This window comes from Corvus moneduloides, chromosome 1 (genome assembly GCF_009650955.1).
Source record: "Corvus moneduloides isolate bCorMon1 chromosome 1, bCorMon1.pri, whole genome shotgun sequence".
Lineage (NCBI taxonomy): Eukaryota > Metazoa > Chordata > Aves > Passeriformes > Corvidae > Corvus > Corvus moneduloides.
The window spans coordinates 122,143,130-122,161,878 of record NC_045476.1 but is presented as its reverse complement, the minus strand read 5'-3'; the positions used below and the strand labels follow the sequence as shown (position 1 = coordinate 122,161,878).

Below are 18,749 nucleotides of genomic sequence, written 5' to 3'. Positions count from 1 at the left end.
GTATGCCTTTGCTCTCTGTATGTTTTTAATGTGCTCATTTTCACATTTTACTACCATCTGTAGGTGTCCTTATCTGGGTTTTTTGTCAGTTTTAGGAATCCCTTTGTACAATAATTCACACATTTTTTTAAATGTTCAGTATTTGCAATACTGCAATTTTGGTAGAACCAAATTGATTGCAGCTACACTCTTGTATGCCCTGTGGACATTAATCCCCCTGGGTTTAAGGGAGCAGCTGATGGAGATAAGACTTACAAGGGTGAGTAGGAGAGACGGGACATACGTGAGTAGACGTTCTGGGATAAGAATGAATGGTTGACTCTAGAGCAAAGAGAGGACAAAAATAGAAATCATGACTAAATGCCAGACTGATTTTGGAAGCTAGTGCTTCCTTTTACACCCATCTTTAGCACAGTTAATAACAACAGTGATTTTTTTAATGTAATACTCTTGACAGTGGTGACTGACATGGTAAACTTCATCAACCATTATGAAAGCAGACCCTGTTAGGCTTTCTCTTTGGGGTCATTCTGTTGTACTTCTAAACTGCCTGATGTCACAGCCCACTTCATTACTTGAGTTCCTGATGAATATTCCAGAATAAAAACTTAAAATTCTGTATGTACAAGACAAGATATTGTGTTCATATCTAAAGTTGGGAGAATTTGAAGATATATCAGTTAATCTGCATTTAAAAAATATTATTTGCCGTCCTCACATCAGAAAAATATTACTGGAATGAATACCAAGGAAAGTAAATGTTAAGTCACTGGTTTAAGTATCCTTACAAGCACTGTTTCAGCCTGGACAAAAAATTAAACATGGAAGCATTTATCAGACATGGGAACAGAACTAGCATTTTAGGACTTGACTAATGAGGTACAATCATATATCGCAATGTGCCTTCCAAATATTCTCTATAAATAAAGTTATAATTTGTATGGACAGCAGTTAAGTCCAGAGAGATTAGAATACTGTTTATGTCTACTCTTTGAGAGGATAAATTGACCAAGTCATTAATTATGTATTCTTAATTGCACTCTATGTGTAACCCTTAGGCTCTGGAGTACACTTTGTATTGTGGGAACTGAAAGGGCTCCCATTAGACAGGGTAATGGGTAGCCTGGTAAACTCTGCTCTCAGAGCAAGAAGGTATGCATGGGTACTTTCAGCATGTTCTACATTCAGTAGATGGCAGTGGTATGCAGTTAGATATTAATTCAGGAATTTCTCTTGAGCAGACACTCTTACCTCTGTGAATCCAAGAAGTTTTGATTTAGGGATTTATCTGAGGCTTTTTCTTCCCCAGCAAATACTGAGATACTAGATAATTCTTCACTTGCTAGAGTAGAAAGTGATAAAAAATGAAAAAAAAAATTGCTAATTTATTGTAATCCTCATTACATAGCACTTGGAGGAATCTGGTAAGTTGAATTTCAAACACCAATATTACAGCCAGAAAGGAATGTGTCTGTCTGGAGCATTGACTCATTTTCCATCTATGCTCAGTATGTACACATCAAAGTCTCAAAACAAAAGTATTCAGTAAGTGGGAAATGTGTGTGTAGTAACACAGTGAGTTCTCGGAATACTGCACACAGAAATAGGTATTTTCCGTTGTCTGAAGGAATGAATTGCAGATCTAGTGGAGGAAAGCAGGGTATGTGAGTTGGAGTGGGGGTATATAAACAAAAAAATTACTAAGACAATTAGAAATTATCATAAACTTAATTGTGGAAAATGAAGAAAAAGAACAAAACAAAAGCAGAAATGCAGTTTGTGTAGTAGAAATCACAGATGAGTAGTCTAAGAGAATTAAATTACATCATTTAAGTAGATATTTTCTCATATAGCAGTTATTTCTAACACAAATAATATAAAATGTTTAATGATTTGTGATCAGTAATGATGGAAGGAGTTGCTCCTTGTTGCACAAAGCAAAGGGGTTTTTTTTCCCCTCTCTGTGGGAGACTGCAATAAGAAAACCATTAAATCTATTAGTCTGTGAACTGAGTTGTAATACAACCACAAATTCATCCTAAGGATTTTGAGCACTCTTAAGGACCTCAGAATCAATTGGTGGTCCCTTAGTAGGGAATAAAAATATCACACATTTTTCAACAAAGAAGTACATACTCTGTTTCTGTGCTGTTTCAGACACCACATGAGGAACCAGAGAAACATTTCAATCTATATTGATATGGCTATTGTCTACAGAACAAAAAGTAATCCCATTCTGGTAGCAGTGGCATAGCAGTATAGAAAAAATAGCATTTCCAGCCTAGCCAAAGCTGCTGGAAGTCCTCAGTTTTTCAGGTAAGGACTTTGTCCAGCTCTGGCCCCAGAAGTAAGAGTTTTGTGCAATCTGGTCACAGCCAAAGAATAATAATGAAAGGAGGAAGTTAAGACCTTTTAATTGGTTGGGGTACTGAAGAAAGAAGTGTATGCTAATTGATTCAGCGATGCTTAACATCATCTGCTGCTGAGGGCTGTGCTAGGAGCTGCTCTCTCAAGCACTGGGAAACCACAGTGTGGAAAGTGCCCCAGCCAGGGATTGGGATCAACTCCCTGTGACAGCTGCCCACAGTGGTGACCACATATTTCTGTCTACCTCTAGCAGTAATACCCAGGTCAGAGCTCTAAGCACACACTTCATGCTCCATTTATTCACAGGGTATTTTATCATGCAATTCTCAAGTATAACACTGTAGTCAAACACCTGTGCTTTACTCCACGCCACACTGAATTCTTATCAAATGAACATTTTTTCTCTACTAGGATGCTCTTTGCACTGTTTTCTATTTTGGGCAAAACCCTTTTTACAATTTTTTTAAACTGAGGAAGTACATCTATTTCTAAAATTCGTAGGAATACTTACGTGTGTAGATGGAGTCATGCAGAGAAAGGATGTTTTGGGACATTAAGGTTTTTGATTATATGTTGGGGTTTTTTTTAAACACTGTTTTTGTCGGATTTCACTTATATTTAGGACAATCATGCTGAGGATATTTTCATCCTGGCATTGTAATGTCATTCTATTCAGTCATCTTCCTAGCATATCACTTTACTTGGATATTATTCTCTTGTTCTTGTTGAACTTCATCTCTGTTGCTTCAGTTCTTCTGGGAACTTATAAAATTCTTTATGAATTTACATTTGAAAGATTTTATTATCACTTTTATTACCAAACATTTTATTTTCTGTGCTAACTAAACCATCTTGACATTGTTGAAAGCACGCAAACCTCCTCCTAGTATTTCCCCTTGTGGTATTGTCACAGGAGGCAGGAGTTGCTATCTTTAGGCATGGTGGAGAATTTGTAGTAAAGGAAAGATCCATCCAAATAAATGAGACTTGTCTGTGTAAGTACTCGAGACAGTTTTGCTGACAGTGTTCCAATATTTGTGGGAGCATGATATTTCAACCACAGCAAGATTTATTTGTATACTATGAACAAATACAGCCTTTGTATAAGTTGAAACTTTGGAGAGTCTTGTCCTTTAAAATGCCACATTTATTTAAAACTCTGCTAATACTGTGTTGTAAGCAGTTTCCTGACATGAAATGTTCTTTTCTAAAAACAAAACCAAAAACCAAACCCCACATGCTATTTTCATGCCAAAACATTTTGGAAGCCTGCATCTGGGTTTATAATAGAAAAGTCAACTGCATCTTACTGCTGACAATTTTCTTCTGCCATCTCACAGATAGAAAGAAGAATATGCACAACTGTAGTGGGTTGACTCTGGCTTGATGCCAGACACCTACCAATGCCACTCCATCGCTCCACTCTTCAACTGGACAGGGGAGAGAAAATAAAATGAAGGTTTGTGAGTTGGGATAAGGACCAGGAGATACCACTCACCAAATACTGTCACAGGCAAAACAGGCTCTAATTAAAGATATTAATTGAATTTATTACTAACAAAACCAGGGCAGGATAATGAGAAGTAAGTAAGAGCTTAAAAACACCTTCCCCCCACTCCTCACTCCTTCTCAGCTCTATCTCCTCACCCACAGTGGCAGAGGGAGACAGGGAATGGATATTAGATGTTCATAGCATGTCGTTTCTGCTGCTGCTCCAGTATGGTATCCTTCCCACAGGAGACAGTTCTTCATGAACTTCTCCAGCTGGAGCCCATCTCATGGGGAACAGTTCACCACAAACTGCTGCTACATGGGCCACTCTTTCATGGGGTGCAGTCCTTCAAGGACAGGCTGCTCTAGTGTGGGCTGCCCATGGGGTCACAAGTCCTGCCAGGAAACGTGCTCTAGCTTGGTCTTCTCTCTCCATGGGGCTGCAGATCCTTGCCAGGGCTCTGCTCCATCATGGGCCTCCCACAGGTTCACAGCTTCCTCTCAGGCATTCACCTGCTCTGTCGTGGGGCTCCTCCATGGGCTGCAGGTGGATTTCTGCATCCCCCTGGACTTTCATGGGCTGTAAGGGCACAGCTGCCTCACCATGGTCTCACCATGGTCTGCACCAGCTGCAGAGGAATCTCAGCTCCAGAACATGGAGCACCTCCTCCTCCTTCTCCACTGACCTTAGTGCCTGCAGAGCTGTTCCTCTCACATGTTCTCAATCTGCTCTTCTCTGGCTGCAGTTACATCTGTGCAATAACTTCTTTTTATTTTCTTCTTAGATATGTTATCACAGAGGTGCTACCACCATTTCTGATTGGCCCAGCAGTGGTGCACTTTTTGCTGTCTGATTGACTCTAATTCTCTGAATAAAATAAAAATACAGAGAAGTTGCCTGTTGGGAGCATAAACTAATGGAGATCTTGATTTTTTTTGCCTGAGGATGTGGAGGTTTTATGTCCCAAGTCAACAAACTACTGTGTGGAGTTGGCTTACTTCAGGGCTGCAATCACAGTTCTTTTCATTTATACTCCATCAGGACATGAATTTTCCTGGCACAATAATAATGACATGATACTGGAGACAGTGCAAACACGGGGTAAAAATCAGCACCTGCTGTCACAGCCTTGCATTCTAAACAGACAAAACTCAGAGAAACTGAAGGCACAGAAAGGTGAAAAGACCCATTCAAAGTGGAGCAACAACATCTTGAGTTACAAGCTGAGGACAAGCTTGAGACCAGGCCGTGGTTTATTTAATCTCCTCCCTCTTTGTAATTTCACCCAAATTAGTGAAAAATTAAACATTCCTGTCAGCTGCTGAATAACAACTGAAAGAATAATTTTCTAGGGAATTAGCTTTACAGCAGTGGTTAAATCAACTTTGGAAAGTTTATAACAAACTCAGAGAGGAGAGGCGGATCAGCTGTTGCTTACTGATTCTTAGCTCAGACCTTGCTAGCTCTCCGCAGCATCCCATTTACCCCAGCCGGGATAAAACTTAGGCAGGATCAAGTCATCTTTTACCTGAAGCCATGAGATTTTCTGTGAAATGTCACAGCTTGATAAAGCTAACAGTACGGATTGCTTTAAAGCCAACTTTGCATTATAAGCTTAACCATTCTGTCTGTAAAGCAGAGCTGGAAAACTCTCTAAATTTGTCTTGTCCCTAGAGTTTACCATAAATATTCCTACTATTTGAGACAGAAGATCCAGTAGCAAATCTGTTTTAGCACCATTTAATAGTTGCCCATGGCCAGCACTGTCTGTGGAAGTGTGTAGGACCAGCAGCATTTTGCCCCAGATTAGTAAATATCTAAGGATACACATAGAGGCCCTAATAAGAAATAAATCCTTGAACTAAGGTTATTTATGATTATAAACTGAGATTATGCCCAGGATGAACACAGGGTCAATAGTTCAAGTGCCTTTTAACTCAGATGTACTCTGTGGTGGGCAGTGCAGACTTTGTAACCCTGGTCCCAAGAATGCCGCAGTATAAATATTCTCCCAGGTGATTAAAACCAGTGTTACTATATCCCATAGAGTATGTGCTGGTTGTATTTTACAGTTGTGTAAAATGGTCTTGAGGCAAAAATGAATTGCATAAGCTCTCTCCACTCAATATTTCCCTCTCATGTGAGTTTCACACTTAAAACATTTTATTTTTTCATTTTCCTGTTCCTTTTTTAGTTTTGCCCAGTGTGACTTTGAAGTGTTTTGATTTTGGTAATACTTTGCCAATCTTTCTTATATTAACGCTTTTGCTTTTCTTTTGTGAAATTTATATGTCAAAGGAATTTGACTCGTGTTGTGAGAATATGAGCCTTTGTTGTGAAAATGGACATCTTAATAGGTGATAGATAACACATGAAATAAGACTGGAGTAACTAAGAGCTTATTAGAAGCCAGAAAAAGCTAGTTCAGGGCTTTTTCCTGATGATTTTTCAGCGCTTTATAGAAGCATTCTGTATGGACTTGGTATCTTGCTTCTGGCTGCAGTGTGATCAGGAGTCAGTGACACATATTCTATTCAAAGAAGATGTTCATTAGTTGGATTGAAATGCTAAGTCCTTTGAGACCTCAGCCTCGAAGTTGTGTACAGACAGAGGGTTTGGCTACGCTGTGCTTGTGTTGGGCAGTTCGTCGTTTAGGGGGAGTTGCCTCTGCCATTAGAGCCAGAAGCATTCCAGTAACCTGTACTGCCCGTGATTCTTATACAAATGAGCTTAGGTTGTTTTTGTGCAGGGCTGGGGGCTCGCTGAGTGAGTTTTACCCGGCAAATGCGCTTGAAGGAAGCGAGCCGCGTTGCAAAGCTGATTGCTGCCCGCAGGGACAGCAGCCGCAGCGGGGAGCAGCAGGCACGCAGGCAGTGTCACTCGGCTGCTTTTCAACACACGACTGACCTAGATTTTTCCCTGTTGGGGCAGGCGAGGCTGGGCTGGTGTGAACCCTGGGCCAGTGTGGGTTACTCGTGGAAAGCAGGCTCTGCAGTGCTCCTTCTCAGGCTTACCAACGCAGCTACAGCTGCAGTCTTATGCTTGCAATGCATAGCTCCTTGCTGGAGCATCAAATCTGTCCTCCTGTTTCACCATCTGGGCATTAAAGGGTGGGGTTTTGGCTGTATACACGCTTTTCCTAAAGAATTTTACGGGGCAAATAGAGAATTTTATGGGGCGAAAGGCAGCTACTGTTCCCATAGGAAATCCTATGTACTTTGCAAGTGTTTGTGTCTAAATGTTCTTTGTCTGAGCAAGAACGGTCAGTTCCTAGCCTGTCCTTCACCAGGCTGTGGTTATTCATCAGTAATTGTCAACTTGCGGCATCTCATTCAAAACTCACACCAATTGTTTCCCCATTTTGCCTTTTTATAGTCTTCATTCTGTATAATTTTAAACTACCTGACATTTCAGTAAAATACTGGTTTTTGGAGAAGGGGTGGCATTTCTTCTGCAATAAGGAAAGAAATTAGTTAAAACTGATATTTTTAAGGAATCTTAAGTAAAGTAGATCTTCTAACCTTGATGAATTGCAGTAAGACTTGGGCATTTTAGCTTAAAATCCCAGCCTAAAAATACACCCATGTGACCTCTGAGAAACTGCCTAAAGCCAGTGGTAAGAATTTATCTTGGCAGATAACCAACATCTTCCTTTAGTATGAAAGAAAACTTGCTCTCTTCTGAGCTAAATGTTAATTCAGATGGGGAACTGAAAAAAAAATGTAGAATACAAAGATTTAAAATTACTTTAGATGTAAGGAAATGTTCTTAGTGAATAAATATATGTAACTGCAGGTCCTAATGCTGCAGGTTAGTCATGTTCCTTGTATAACAGCCAGAGAAGGTTCTTTGAATTTGACGTAACAGGCAGCTTTTTACTGTCTGCAGTAATAACTGCAGGTACCCAAAAATTTTGTAATAGTTTTTCAGTGGAAAATTCATGAGACTGGGGGGAGGCGTGTTGGTTCTGAGGATATTTACTTGCATCAAAAGTTTCTGCTGTAAACCAGAGGCAGCATCCCATTGAAAAAAAACGGGAAAGAAAAAGTAACTTTATTTTTCTGTGCTAGCTCCATTTTCTGTTCTTTGTGATTATTTGTATATTCTGAAGCTCTCTTGCACTTTCTGGAAAAAAAATACCATAAATGGAAAGGGACTAATTTAAAATTCACAACAGTTTTCACAGGAGAGGAGGACCATTTTTTGCTAATAGTGCAATGAAAATATCCATGGCCCATGTCTACTTTAGGTGATTTGTAGGAGACTTTTCTCTTCAGGTACTTGTTATTTCAAAACCCAAGAAATGATATTTGGTTTGTATTTATCTACTTATTTTACATAATTTGTTCAGGTACTTACATACTTGTCATAACATGATAATGTATTTATATTTTTTGTGGTCTTTCTATACTTACAGCCCCACTCAGACCTAAGATGTGCAGAAATAATTGTCAGAAAATGAAGGGGCATTATAGGATGACCATTTGGTATTCATCTGGGAATTACCTGAAATACTTCACAATGTTGTTTACATACCCACCCCCCTCCCCCAACTATGAAAATTAATTCCATAGTTAGTTTGGGAAGCTGTTTGGTCTCTGTTCATCAGACATCTTGGCATATTATGCTTTCAGGGCTTTTATTGTAATTCCTCGGCTACATAAATAATTTTTTTTTTCTTCTCTCCTCAGAAATTTTTCCAAGAGATTCCAGTCTAAAAGACAAATTCATAAAGCATTTTACAGGTAAGGAGGCTGCTTGTGTTTTCCTGCACGTGCATATTCTAAGTAGCTACAAGTGTCACACCATTAACTTTTTTGAGGCTCAACACCAATATTAACATTTCTAAAGTTAAATGTCCATATTTTAGAGCTAGGAATTGTTGAAGAACTCTAGTTTTATTGAATAATCAACTGAATTATCTAGTCTAAAATAACTTTTAACAGGTGGTAAGTGAAAACATTATTTAAAAGTCATTGTTTAACTTTTATCCTCCTGTAGTGCTTTCCATATTTATTTTCACATTCACTAATTTTAGAACTTCTCATTGGACTGCACATATCTTTAAGAAACAGACCTTTGTGACCAAGTAAGTTTTCACCAAATCAGGGAAGCTTTTTTGCATCTCGTATGTTGTGTACATGTGGATGCTTATTTTAATAGTGGAAACAGATAGAACAAAGAAGGATTAAATTAGTGTAAATGAAAAATAAAAATAACTTGCTGTTTCAGATATGAAAGTTTGTGATTATTACAGTCAGGTACTTGAAAACTGAGGTGGAGTTGTATAATGCACTTAACTTTGGGACCGTATTGTAATTACTGAGAAAAATATTGTACCCTCTGAATATATGCAATAAGAGTTGTCAGTGGCAAGGTGCTTGCACTGAACCTTTGCTCTCCAATTCCAGCTGTTCTGTAACTCAGAAAAGTGAAGGTCTCAAAGTATGACACTGCAAATCTCTTGGTGATTTTCAAAGTTATTTGCATTATTGAAACTAAAAGCTAGGGAAATAGTTGGCTGTTGGAGCATGAAAAAGAGAACTGGAAATAATTATGCATTTCCTCTTTGCTGGAAAGTTCAGGCAGTCCTTGACAAGAAAGGAAGGGATTTTTTGTCTCTTTTGCATGGGGGAAGTGTACCCCAAACCTTTGGGATAAGCACAACTTTAAGGATCTTTCTGGGCTCACTGCAACCTAACAGCATCTACAGGAACTGTGCCAGAGCCAGCTGGCCCTTCACCCTTGCAGTAAACAACAGTAATTTTGAACCTGACCATCTTCAGTCCATATGAGAAAGAAATTAGCATAGAGCTTCAAACTATGCTATGCTATGAAGCACAGCAATACTGAATATTCTCCTTCTGGGAAGGACAGACAAGAAAGATTTGTTTATGTTAGTACTTAATCCATTTCCTTTTCATTTTTAACTTTGGAAACTCCTCAGCTACCATAAAAAGCTCAACATAAGAATCTGGGGAAGCTAAGTAATGAATATGGAATGAGTTTCATTACTCAAAACCAGGGAAAAAACAGCCATGAGTTTTACAGAAGGTATTTTGAGAGTAGTAAATCATAGAAAAGTAAAAGGGAAAAAAAATACTTGAAGGCGTCTCTCTGGAGCCCTTCATTAAATTAATAGTCCTTCTCTGCATGAGTAGTTGCTATCAAAATTGCTGAAATTACTTGAGTAACATTAGCTGGAATGAATGAGGAAAGCAGGATCATTCCCAAATACTGAAAGTTCATTTTTTGGCTCAGAATTTCTGCTTACAGTCAGTCTTCCTTTCTTCCTTTCTTCCTTTCTTCCTTTCTTCCTTTCTTCCTTTCTTCCTTCCTTTCTTCCTATCTTCCTTTCTTTCTTCCTTTCTTCCTATCTTCCTTTCTTTCTTTCTCTCTCTCTTTCTCTCTTTCTCTCTTTCTCTCTTTCTCTCTTTCTCTCTTTCTCTCTTTCTCTCTTTCTCTCTTTCTCTTTGTTTATCTCATTCTCTCTCTCTCTTTCTCTTTTTTTTTTTATCTTAAGATCTTCAGTGATGGAGTTTTCTGCCTGTTGTCTTATTTTATTTTATTTTATTTTATTTTATTTTATTTTATTTTATTTTATATTTTATTTTCTTTCATAGCTTTATTAGATCCTGTAATCCCTAGGCATTTTCTTAAAATACAGTGGAACTTTGAGTTTTGTTATTCTGTTCCAATCGTAATCCTTCTACTAGCCTTCATTAATTAAACTTTGATTGTAGTCCTTACTAGTTCAAGAAGTAGTTAGTTCATCCTAAACTAATAGTGAATAAAAAAGAGAGAAGCTGAAATCAACATTATCTTTATAGTACATTATCTTTACAGTTTCAGGGTTAAGAAAATTACTGCACACTTCTCATATGCCAGGAATAATAGACACATTTTAAAGCCAAATAAGAACCATATGTAACAGTCTTTGACTATAGGAAAAATCATAAATAATCTTGTGAGTCATAAAGCAGTCTATCAATTTAGCTTGGAAATCCAGCCGACACAAAGTGTTTTGTAAGGCACAAACAAAATTAACAGCCTATTTTTTGATGACAGGGAAGAGAGCTGGAAAGCCATATATTATCTGAAGGGACATGGAATTTATTTAGTGACAAAAGCCAGTGTTTTGTCTCCATTTATGCTGGATAATTTCAAATTACATACTTTTCCTCGAGCCTAATTGCTCACTCAGATAAAAAAATGGCAACAATATTCCAGTTCAGACTTGCAAAGGCTGCTCTTCCAGTTTATTGAAAAGCTTGTTTGTGGCTGAAAAAATCTACTGAAATCCATGTACTAGTGTAAAATATATCTAACCTTCAAGTATGCTCACTGTCTTAGAGAGGAATCTTCTCTTGAGCTCATGGCAATTTGGCTTCACTCTACAGAGAGAATTAGCTTGATGTATTTTACCAGGCTCATAAACCATCTTCCAAGTTACGAAATAAGTATTTTTTCCCAGAAACACTTCCTGTCTTCCTCTGAAAGGAAACTTAGCCAACACAGTCTGCTTCATATGGATCATTTTGTGGCATTGCTTGAAACAAGCTATTCTGATTCAGGGTTCCTACTTGTGCTAAATTTAGATTGAAATTTAGTCTTATTCAGTTAATGTCAGTTTATGTCAATGTTTTCTGTCCAAACCACAGGATACTCATCCCCAGCTGTCAGTGATAGTCTTGCTAAGCAGGTTACGTGATGCAAATATTACATTTTTGCTCTCCTTTTCAACTTGAATGTCATCAGTAGTACTTTCTCAGGGCCATCAGTGGTTTTGGAAGGGGTCTTTCAAAACTTGTTACATTTGAGCCATATTTTTATAGAAAAATAGAACCATAGAATGGTTTGGGTTGTAAAGAACCATAAAGATCATCTAGTTCCAAACCCCTGGCCATGAGCAGAGACACCTTTCTTATCAAATATTGATGTAAACAGATGGCACTGTATAAGTGAAGGGAGCAGCACACTATACCCCGGACACACAGGGATTTGCCTTGCCAAAGATGAAGCACATCCTGCCCTGTGCAAATCTGTATGCTTTTTTACTAGGATTATTTTAACTGGAGATCAGGTTCCTAGATGTTATTCAGCTGTCATTTTTCTTTCCTCAACACCCACACTGTATATTAAGAATTTCATAAACCATCTATGTGCAAATTAAAAGCATTAGTACATAAAAGTACTTAATCTTTCCAGGGATTAGAAACTCGTATTTACTTAAGATGTTGCTTTTATTTATCTTTAGAAAGAGTATCCTCATTCCAGGTGCGTTATTCCTTCTACATTAGACTACAGACAACTGTTGAGTAAACTAAATTCTATTGTAATTGTCATTCTATTTTTCACCACATAAGAAATTTTACTGCTAATTTTCAATTACTGGAATTTCAAGGCTAAACCAGCCCATCACTTTCACATGTCATTTTTCTGGTTTTCATGTCATGAGCATAAAGGCACAGCAACAGAATTTCTTTCTGTTATTTCACTAGCATTATTTTACTTGTGTTGCATCATAGTTTAAGGTATAGTAAAAGATTAAATGCAAGTTTAGCCAAGAAAAAATGAACCTAATGCTATGTGTTGTTGTCATTCATTGAAGCTGCAGAGCAGTGTCACTGAGAGCTTGTTGTTAACTCCTTCTTACTTTCAAACAGGGCCAGTCACATTTTCCTCAGAGTGTAGCAAGCACTTTCATCGACTGTATCACAACACAAGGGACTGCTCAACGCCAACCTGTAAGTAGCAAAGTACCTTCTAATGCTAGCTGTGATACTTGTTTAAAAGCAACCCACTTTTCCAATTAAGTGTTTGATGTCCTGGTCCTTTTTTAACTTTAGCTCTACATTACAAAACATATCCAAGGTCTTCTGATATATAAAGATTTTCTGTTAATGCACTTGCTGTCAGCTGAACATCATGGAGTTCCTTCAAAGTGATGCTGGAATAAATGAAATGAAAACTACACTCTGAAAAAAACCAGTAGGGCATGCTTATGCAGAGGGCACACATATTCTCCTTCCTGCTCTCTTTAGCTTTGCTTGTGCAATAAGATAAAATCTGAGCCATTCTTTACCTTCTCTTAATGCTCAGTAGTAGGGTTATATCTTGGGGGTTTAGAATATTTCAGCTTGTGAAGATAGTTTTCTGTACAGTGAGTTAAACAACAAAAAATCATTTGATTCATCATTCTGTTATTGATACTTTCAGTTTTCATCAAACAACTTTCCTCTGTGAAACTACAGAAGCTTTGCTTTAACATAACCTGAATATAATTTTGTCAGAGACACTGAAGAATAGAAGTGTTCTTGGATAAAATGGATAAAAAAGCAAACAAAAACCCCAAACCAAAATGGAAATTCCTTAAATGGAAGTTACTTCAGCATTGTCTAGTGCAATGGACAATTCAATGAAAGTGAGTGGAAAATAAGCAGTACGTTTTAATTAGAGAAGGTGAATATCATTAGGGATGTGTAAGCACAAACTGTGGAGCAGTTTGGTGCTTTGGAAGCTTTTCAGGATTTAACATGAAAAAACAATGACACTTTCTGACTGCATCAGTCAGAAGCACTGTTCCTGAGCAGCTGAGATGCTCTCTCACCATAGCTCAGCAGGATTTAGCATTTGAAGGGGGATGGAGCAGCCCTCATCTCCATTTGCCTTTAGGCTTATCAGAAGCTGGAATGTAGGAATCCATGCCTGATCCTCAAAAAATATACACACAGCTTTCTAAGTAGACAGATGAGTATGCAAGGCATATATCTATTGAGCATGCGAATATTAATTGCACTCTGATGTATTGCCCATGTGCTTCACTTAATTTATTAAGAAACACAGTCATATTATTTCTCTTCTAATTAAATAGCTTTTCTTAAAGTTAAAAACAAGACTGTGATTCAGAATGGTGTGAAGAACTTATCTTTTAGTCCAACTATCAAAGCAAAATGTAAAATAAAAAGGGTGATTTCAACCAAAACAGAGTTTTTGTTCCCCCTTGCACCAAGCAAACCCAAAGCAGACAATGAGTTACATTCACCTGAAATGTTCTGTTCTAAAAAGGAGAGCTAAATCAGCAGAATTTTCTCCACCTTATCCAGCACTCAGGCTGATCATAGCCAAGATCTTTTCCTGTGTCTTTAGAGGGGTTTCATATTTTCTTTCGGGGACATCTTAGTCATCATGGGATGTCTGAGGATGAGTTATTTCCTCTCCTTCTGACATGGTTATACATTGTACAGATATTTTCTGAGGAACTGAAACCCAGATAGCACTCACTTTCTTGCTGTTTGGCGCAATTTATATTAAATGTTATTGAAATCCTTATCAAGCAAGAGAAGAAATGAACACCTAAGTATTTCTTGTTAGCAAATACCAGAAAGAATGGCAGTGACTCAGGGTCCACTTGAACCAAGTGGTTGTTTTAATCAAGGACACAAGAGAGAGGGATTGGAAGTGGGACTTTAGTGTCTTTAGTCTGATGATTGGGAGATGTACTTAAACATGGAAATATGGAATTAAATCAATATTAATACTAAATGGAATAAAATGTTTGAAACAGCCTGACTTCCGACTATGTCATGGTCTGATGGTTGGAATAGCCTCCCAATTAATGAATTAAATTCCTCCAGGTGCAACTGAGAGTTGTACCTGGTCTTCCGCATCCTAGGAGGAAACTGCCTGGTAGAATTTTAATTCTTACCATCACTCACTTTTCCTCTAGAGCACTGACGGTGCTACAATACAATCTAATATTACATCTTGCACACATAATTTCATGAATTTCCATCAGATAACAGTTTCACTATGTAGAGTGTCTGAAATTCTAGTACAAATTTTACATTTAATTTTATGCAGTTTTTGAGGCTATCTGGCAACTGAGATTCATTATTACTGTGGGTAATTTTGTTTTATAGATTACAAAAGGTGTGCAAGGTTGCTAACGAGATTAGCAATGAGCCCTTTGTGTACACAGTCCTAGGATGTTTGCTATGTAAGTATCATTTTCCCCACTCATTTTCTTATTTGTCAAATGATCTAGTGGTTTACTTCACACTTGTACCTTGTTATCAGGAGTGCATGCAAAAATGGTATTAACAGAGGCTATCGATGTGCAGCTTTGGCATTGCAGAACTGACTGGTTCCTCCTGGAAATACACAGAAGCACAAATACCTCTGACAGGCTCCGCTGTAATTAACTACAAGTCACTTGTGGCACTGCAGTCCATAATTATGCACTGGGTGGCTTCTCAGTGTTCAAAATTTCAAGAAGGAATCTGCTTGTTGAAAGAAAAATGCCCAAGGATATCATCAGCACATTTATTTCAGGCTGTTCTGCAGAGGACTTTGTTGTTAATCCGTGGAAAAACCAGAATATCTTGGTCTCAGGTCTACCAATGCGATCTTCATGGATAACCTGTCACTTCATTCATTTCTGGGACCCCTTTTCATTCCCATGTTGTCTCCTGAGAATTTCTGAAAAGTTAATACCACTTCATGGCGATGGAAGGAAACTGAGCATAAAGATGTGACAAAGCTAGAGGCTTCACTAAATAGTCTGAGAATGAAACCAGTCCATTCTTGTTTATGAATAGCATGTGAAATGTGTTAATTAAACAGCATTGTCACTGATAAAAGGAACATCTCCAAGTCAGCTGTTTTCTCCTGTTGTTTGAATATTAATAAGATGGTTATACTTTCAAAGGTTAATTTGAAAATAAGCGCTGATTGCTATTATTAACCAATCAGATGTATAAAATCAGTGGATTTTATTTATTTAAATTTTTTTAAAGATGGTTTCCTTTCACCACCTCCTCCTGACAAAAACTGCAAGTTTGGAGCTTGGGGGAGTTGCGTATGTCACTTCTTCCTGCATCAAGACTTCAATTCATACTAATCAAGAGTAAGAAAAGAAGAGTAGGATATGAGTCAGTGTTAGCTGATTTGATTTCTCAGTGGAGGTGGGATTCATTTTGGTGGCTGTGCTTTAAAAAATGTGGCACTATTTCAGTTCTGAGAAGAAATGACATAATTTCTTTCTCTTCCTCTTTTCTAAACTGTTTTCGGTCTCTTTGGCCTCTTGATTTCCAGGTGTTGCAGATGGTTTTGAATATACCAAGGACAATGAACCAGAGACTGACTAGGCATCTCATTACTTTGCCTGTATCTCCTTTTCATGATTAAAGGCAGGAATCCTTTTCTGAATGCCCTCTTAAAAGAAAAAAAAAAAAAAAAAGGTATTTTTTTGGGAGGTGCTTAAATTCCTATTTGTTTTTCAGCGTTCTTTTTAAAATCTCAGCTTTCTCAAGCATCCCACCGCTCTCTCTTTTTCTACAGTTTTAGCTTTTTAGTCTCTGTTTTTCCTTTATCAGTATCCATTTACTCCTCTGGATTCATATATCAGGGCTTTCAGAAAGATTTCTGGTGTTCCAAAATCTTTCTTCTTTTTCTTTCAAGAGAATGAGTCAAAGATCTGCCTACATATCTACAGTACAGAAGCATCTATCTCATCCTATTTCTATCTTTAAAATACAAAAGGATCAAAAGTTGCTATGATTTGCAAAGCCAGGTGTTTTAATTTGCCTGCCAAAAATACACTCAAAGACATGAAAAATAGAGAGGGAAGGTTTTAAATGGTAAGCCTTGCTAGCAGCTCGTGTGCACTCTGTTCACTTAAAGTTGTATCTAGGCTGGCTTTCTGTCTACTTTGTTAAAAATAGAGAAAACATTACAGGAAAAAGTAGAGCCGTGATCTGAGTGTTTCCCAGCTGTCTCTGTGCTCCCTCACCCTGTTCCTCCATCAAATACAGTGGATAGTTTCCATTATAAATAAGACATCCTCAGATCTTCATGTTTACTCTTATCCACTGATTCTTGGAATGGAAACATTCTTTTGAGAAGGCTGAAGGTGGCAGGAGTCACTCTCTCTTCCCTGTCAATAGGGAGTGCAACAAAGAAGTTATATGTGTTCATCCCTGAATAACATTGCATTTCTAGCGTGATTCTCTGATTGCTTCTCCTCCATCTTTTTGGCACAGGGGATCTGTTTTCCTCACCACCCCCACAGTAGCATAGAGAGATATGGCCATAGATCCTGTTGCCTGAAAGGAAATTTGCCTTAAATTTAACATCTGAGAGAGTCTTGGAGATTCTTGGTCGCTTTGAAGAAAGAGGCTCTCTCACTTGAAGAACTGACAGCTATTTTTAAGCCTTTTTCCTGCCAGTACTAAAATAGTCTGCCTTTTCCTCATTAAAAAAAGAGCTGCAGTGCTATTATGCGAATAATTTCCTTCCTCGCCTGTAAATATCCGGATATACAAAGGAGACGTGGTCTTTTCCTCTTCGAAAAGCGCTTTTGCTTGGGGAAAGCCAGTCATCTTCCACTGGCATCTGGTCGCGCGAGCCGTGGCGGGATGTTTCAGCACCATGGAGAGGTCCGGCGGGACGCGGCTCCGGGGCCGGGATACCGGGCACTTGCTGCCCTTACAGCTCTTAGAGGTTTGGGTGGGTTTGTTTTAATTTCCTAAGCCAGATCCCTAAAAATGGAAGAAAAGCATTTGATGAAACCCAGAATGTAGAAATCCACGTGGCTATGCGCATGGGGAACTTCCCTGCAATGTGCAGCAGCGCGGACCACTATGTGTTAAAGCTCTTGGCATGGACGCTGAGGATTTGCCACGGCAAAACTCATTAGTGTTCACAGGAGGGCAAGACCCACGGGCATTCTGAAGTTAATCTTAAGATTTATGCAATCCGCAGGAAACTGTGGTTTATGATCAGAATTATACTAAGCGGCCTGCTTCTCTGGTTTGAAACTAGTTATAAAATGGGATGTCCTTTTCTCTTGCAGACTTTCTACCAAGGAGGGAATTCTGATTTGCCAAGAAAGTGCCTTGAAATCTTCAAAAATGGAGAAGACATCTTTTATCTTTTTGATTTACAACATTTTGTTACTAGATGCATTTTATTTTCATATATTTGTCCAACATTCCATATTCGTGTGAAACATTATTTTATTTTGTAAATTTGTTGCCTATAGTTCAGACAAGCCAATTATTTAAATACATTGTACATAAAGAATACTAATGATATACTGATTAAATGTTATAACCATATGCAGGGAGTTGGTAAAATTTTGCTGTTTCTCTTGTTCCGTTGTATTTACATTGTTCTGCTCAGGCTCTTACTCTCATTATTTGCACTAACTTGAAATGCAGAAGTCTGTGTAACTGAAATCTGAATAAGCTGTAAGTGGGGAAGTTTTACTTGCCATGGAAGATATTTTATATTATGAAGCTTTGTTAATATATACATATATATTATTGCGCATCAGAACAAATTTGCTCAGAAATGCACCTTGCTTTCAGGAACATTTGTATGACTATTCTGGATTTTCATCAGTTACATTTGTACTGGCACTTATGGAAAGAGTTGCAAATAATGTAAATATAAAGACTGGAAAACTGCAATGCAGTTTTGGTGGAATAAAGAAAATAAAAATGAACAATTTTGTGGGAGGAGTTATTTGTGTATATTAAGAGGTTGCTTATTTCATATACAAATTTAATCTATCTGGTGAACTTGAAATAATTTTCCACTGAGAACTTAAAATGTGTGGGTTTAGTATATTTTACAGCATTTCATTTTCAAGTGGTAAATTTCATTCAGCCATTTATTCTTCAGCTGCATAAGGTGCAAACAAAAATGCATCATGTACGTAGTGTGAACAACAGAAACCATCTGCAAGTATGCAAAGAGGGTAATAAAATAGTCCAACAGAAGAGAAAATGCTTTAAAGTATAATACCATAAATCAAAGGGGTATAATGAATGAATTTGGCTGGTGACACATCAATCTTAAATATTTGTAGGGAATCCAACACAAT

The 18,749-nt window shown here is 37.8% G+C and overlaps 1 protein-coding gene across 1 annotated transcript in view; it reads left to right on the top strand.

The window, feature by feature from the left end:
- ALKAL1 (ALK and LTK ligand 1) overlaps positions 1–18,376 on the top strand; it is a 36,734-nt gene extending 18,358 nt beyond the window's left edge. The window contains exons 3-6 of the mRNA XM_032125137.1: positions 8,551–8,604; positions 12,526–12,606; positions 14,782–14,858; positions 17,715–18,376. Coding sequence (XP_031981028.1) covers positions 8,551–8,604; positions 12,526–12,606; positions 14,782–14,846 — 200 coding nt within the window. The 3' untranslated portion in view covers positions 14,847–14,858; positions 17,715–18,376. The remainder of the gene's footprint in view (positions 1–8,550; positions 8,605–12,525; positions 12,607–14,781; positions 14,859–17,714) is intronic.
- Positions 18,377–18,749: the final 373 nt, after the last annotated feature.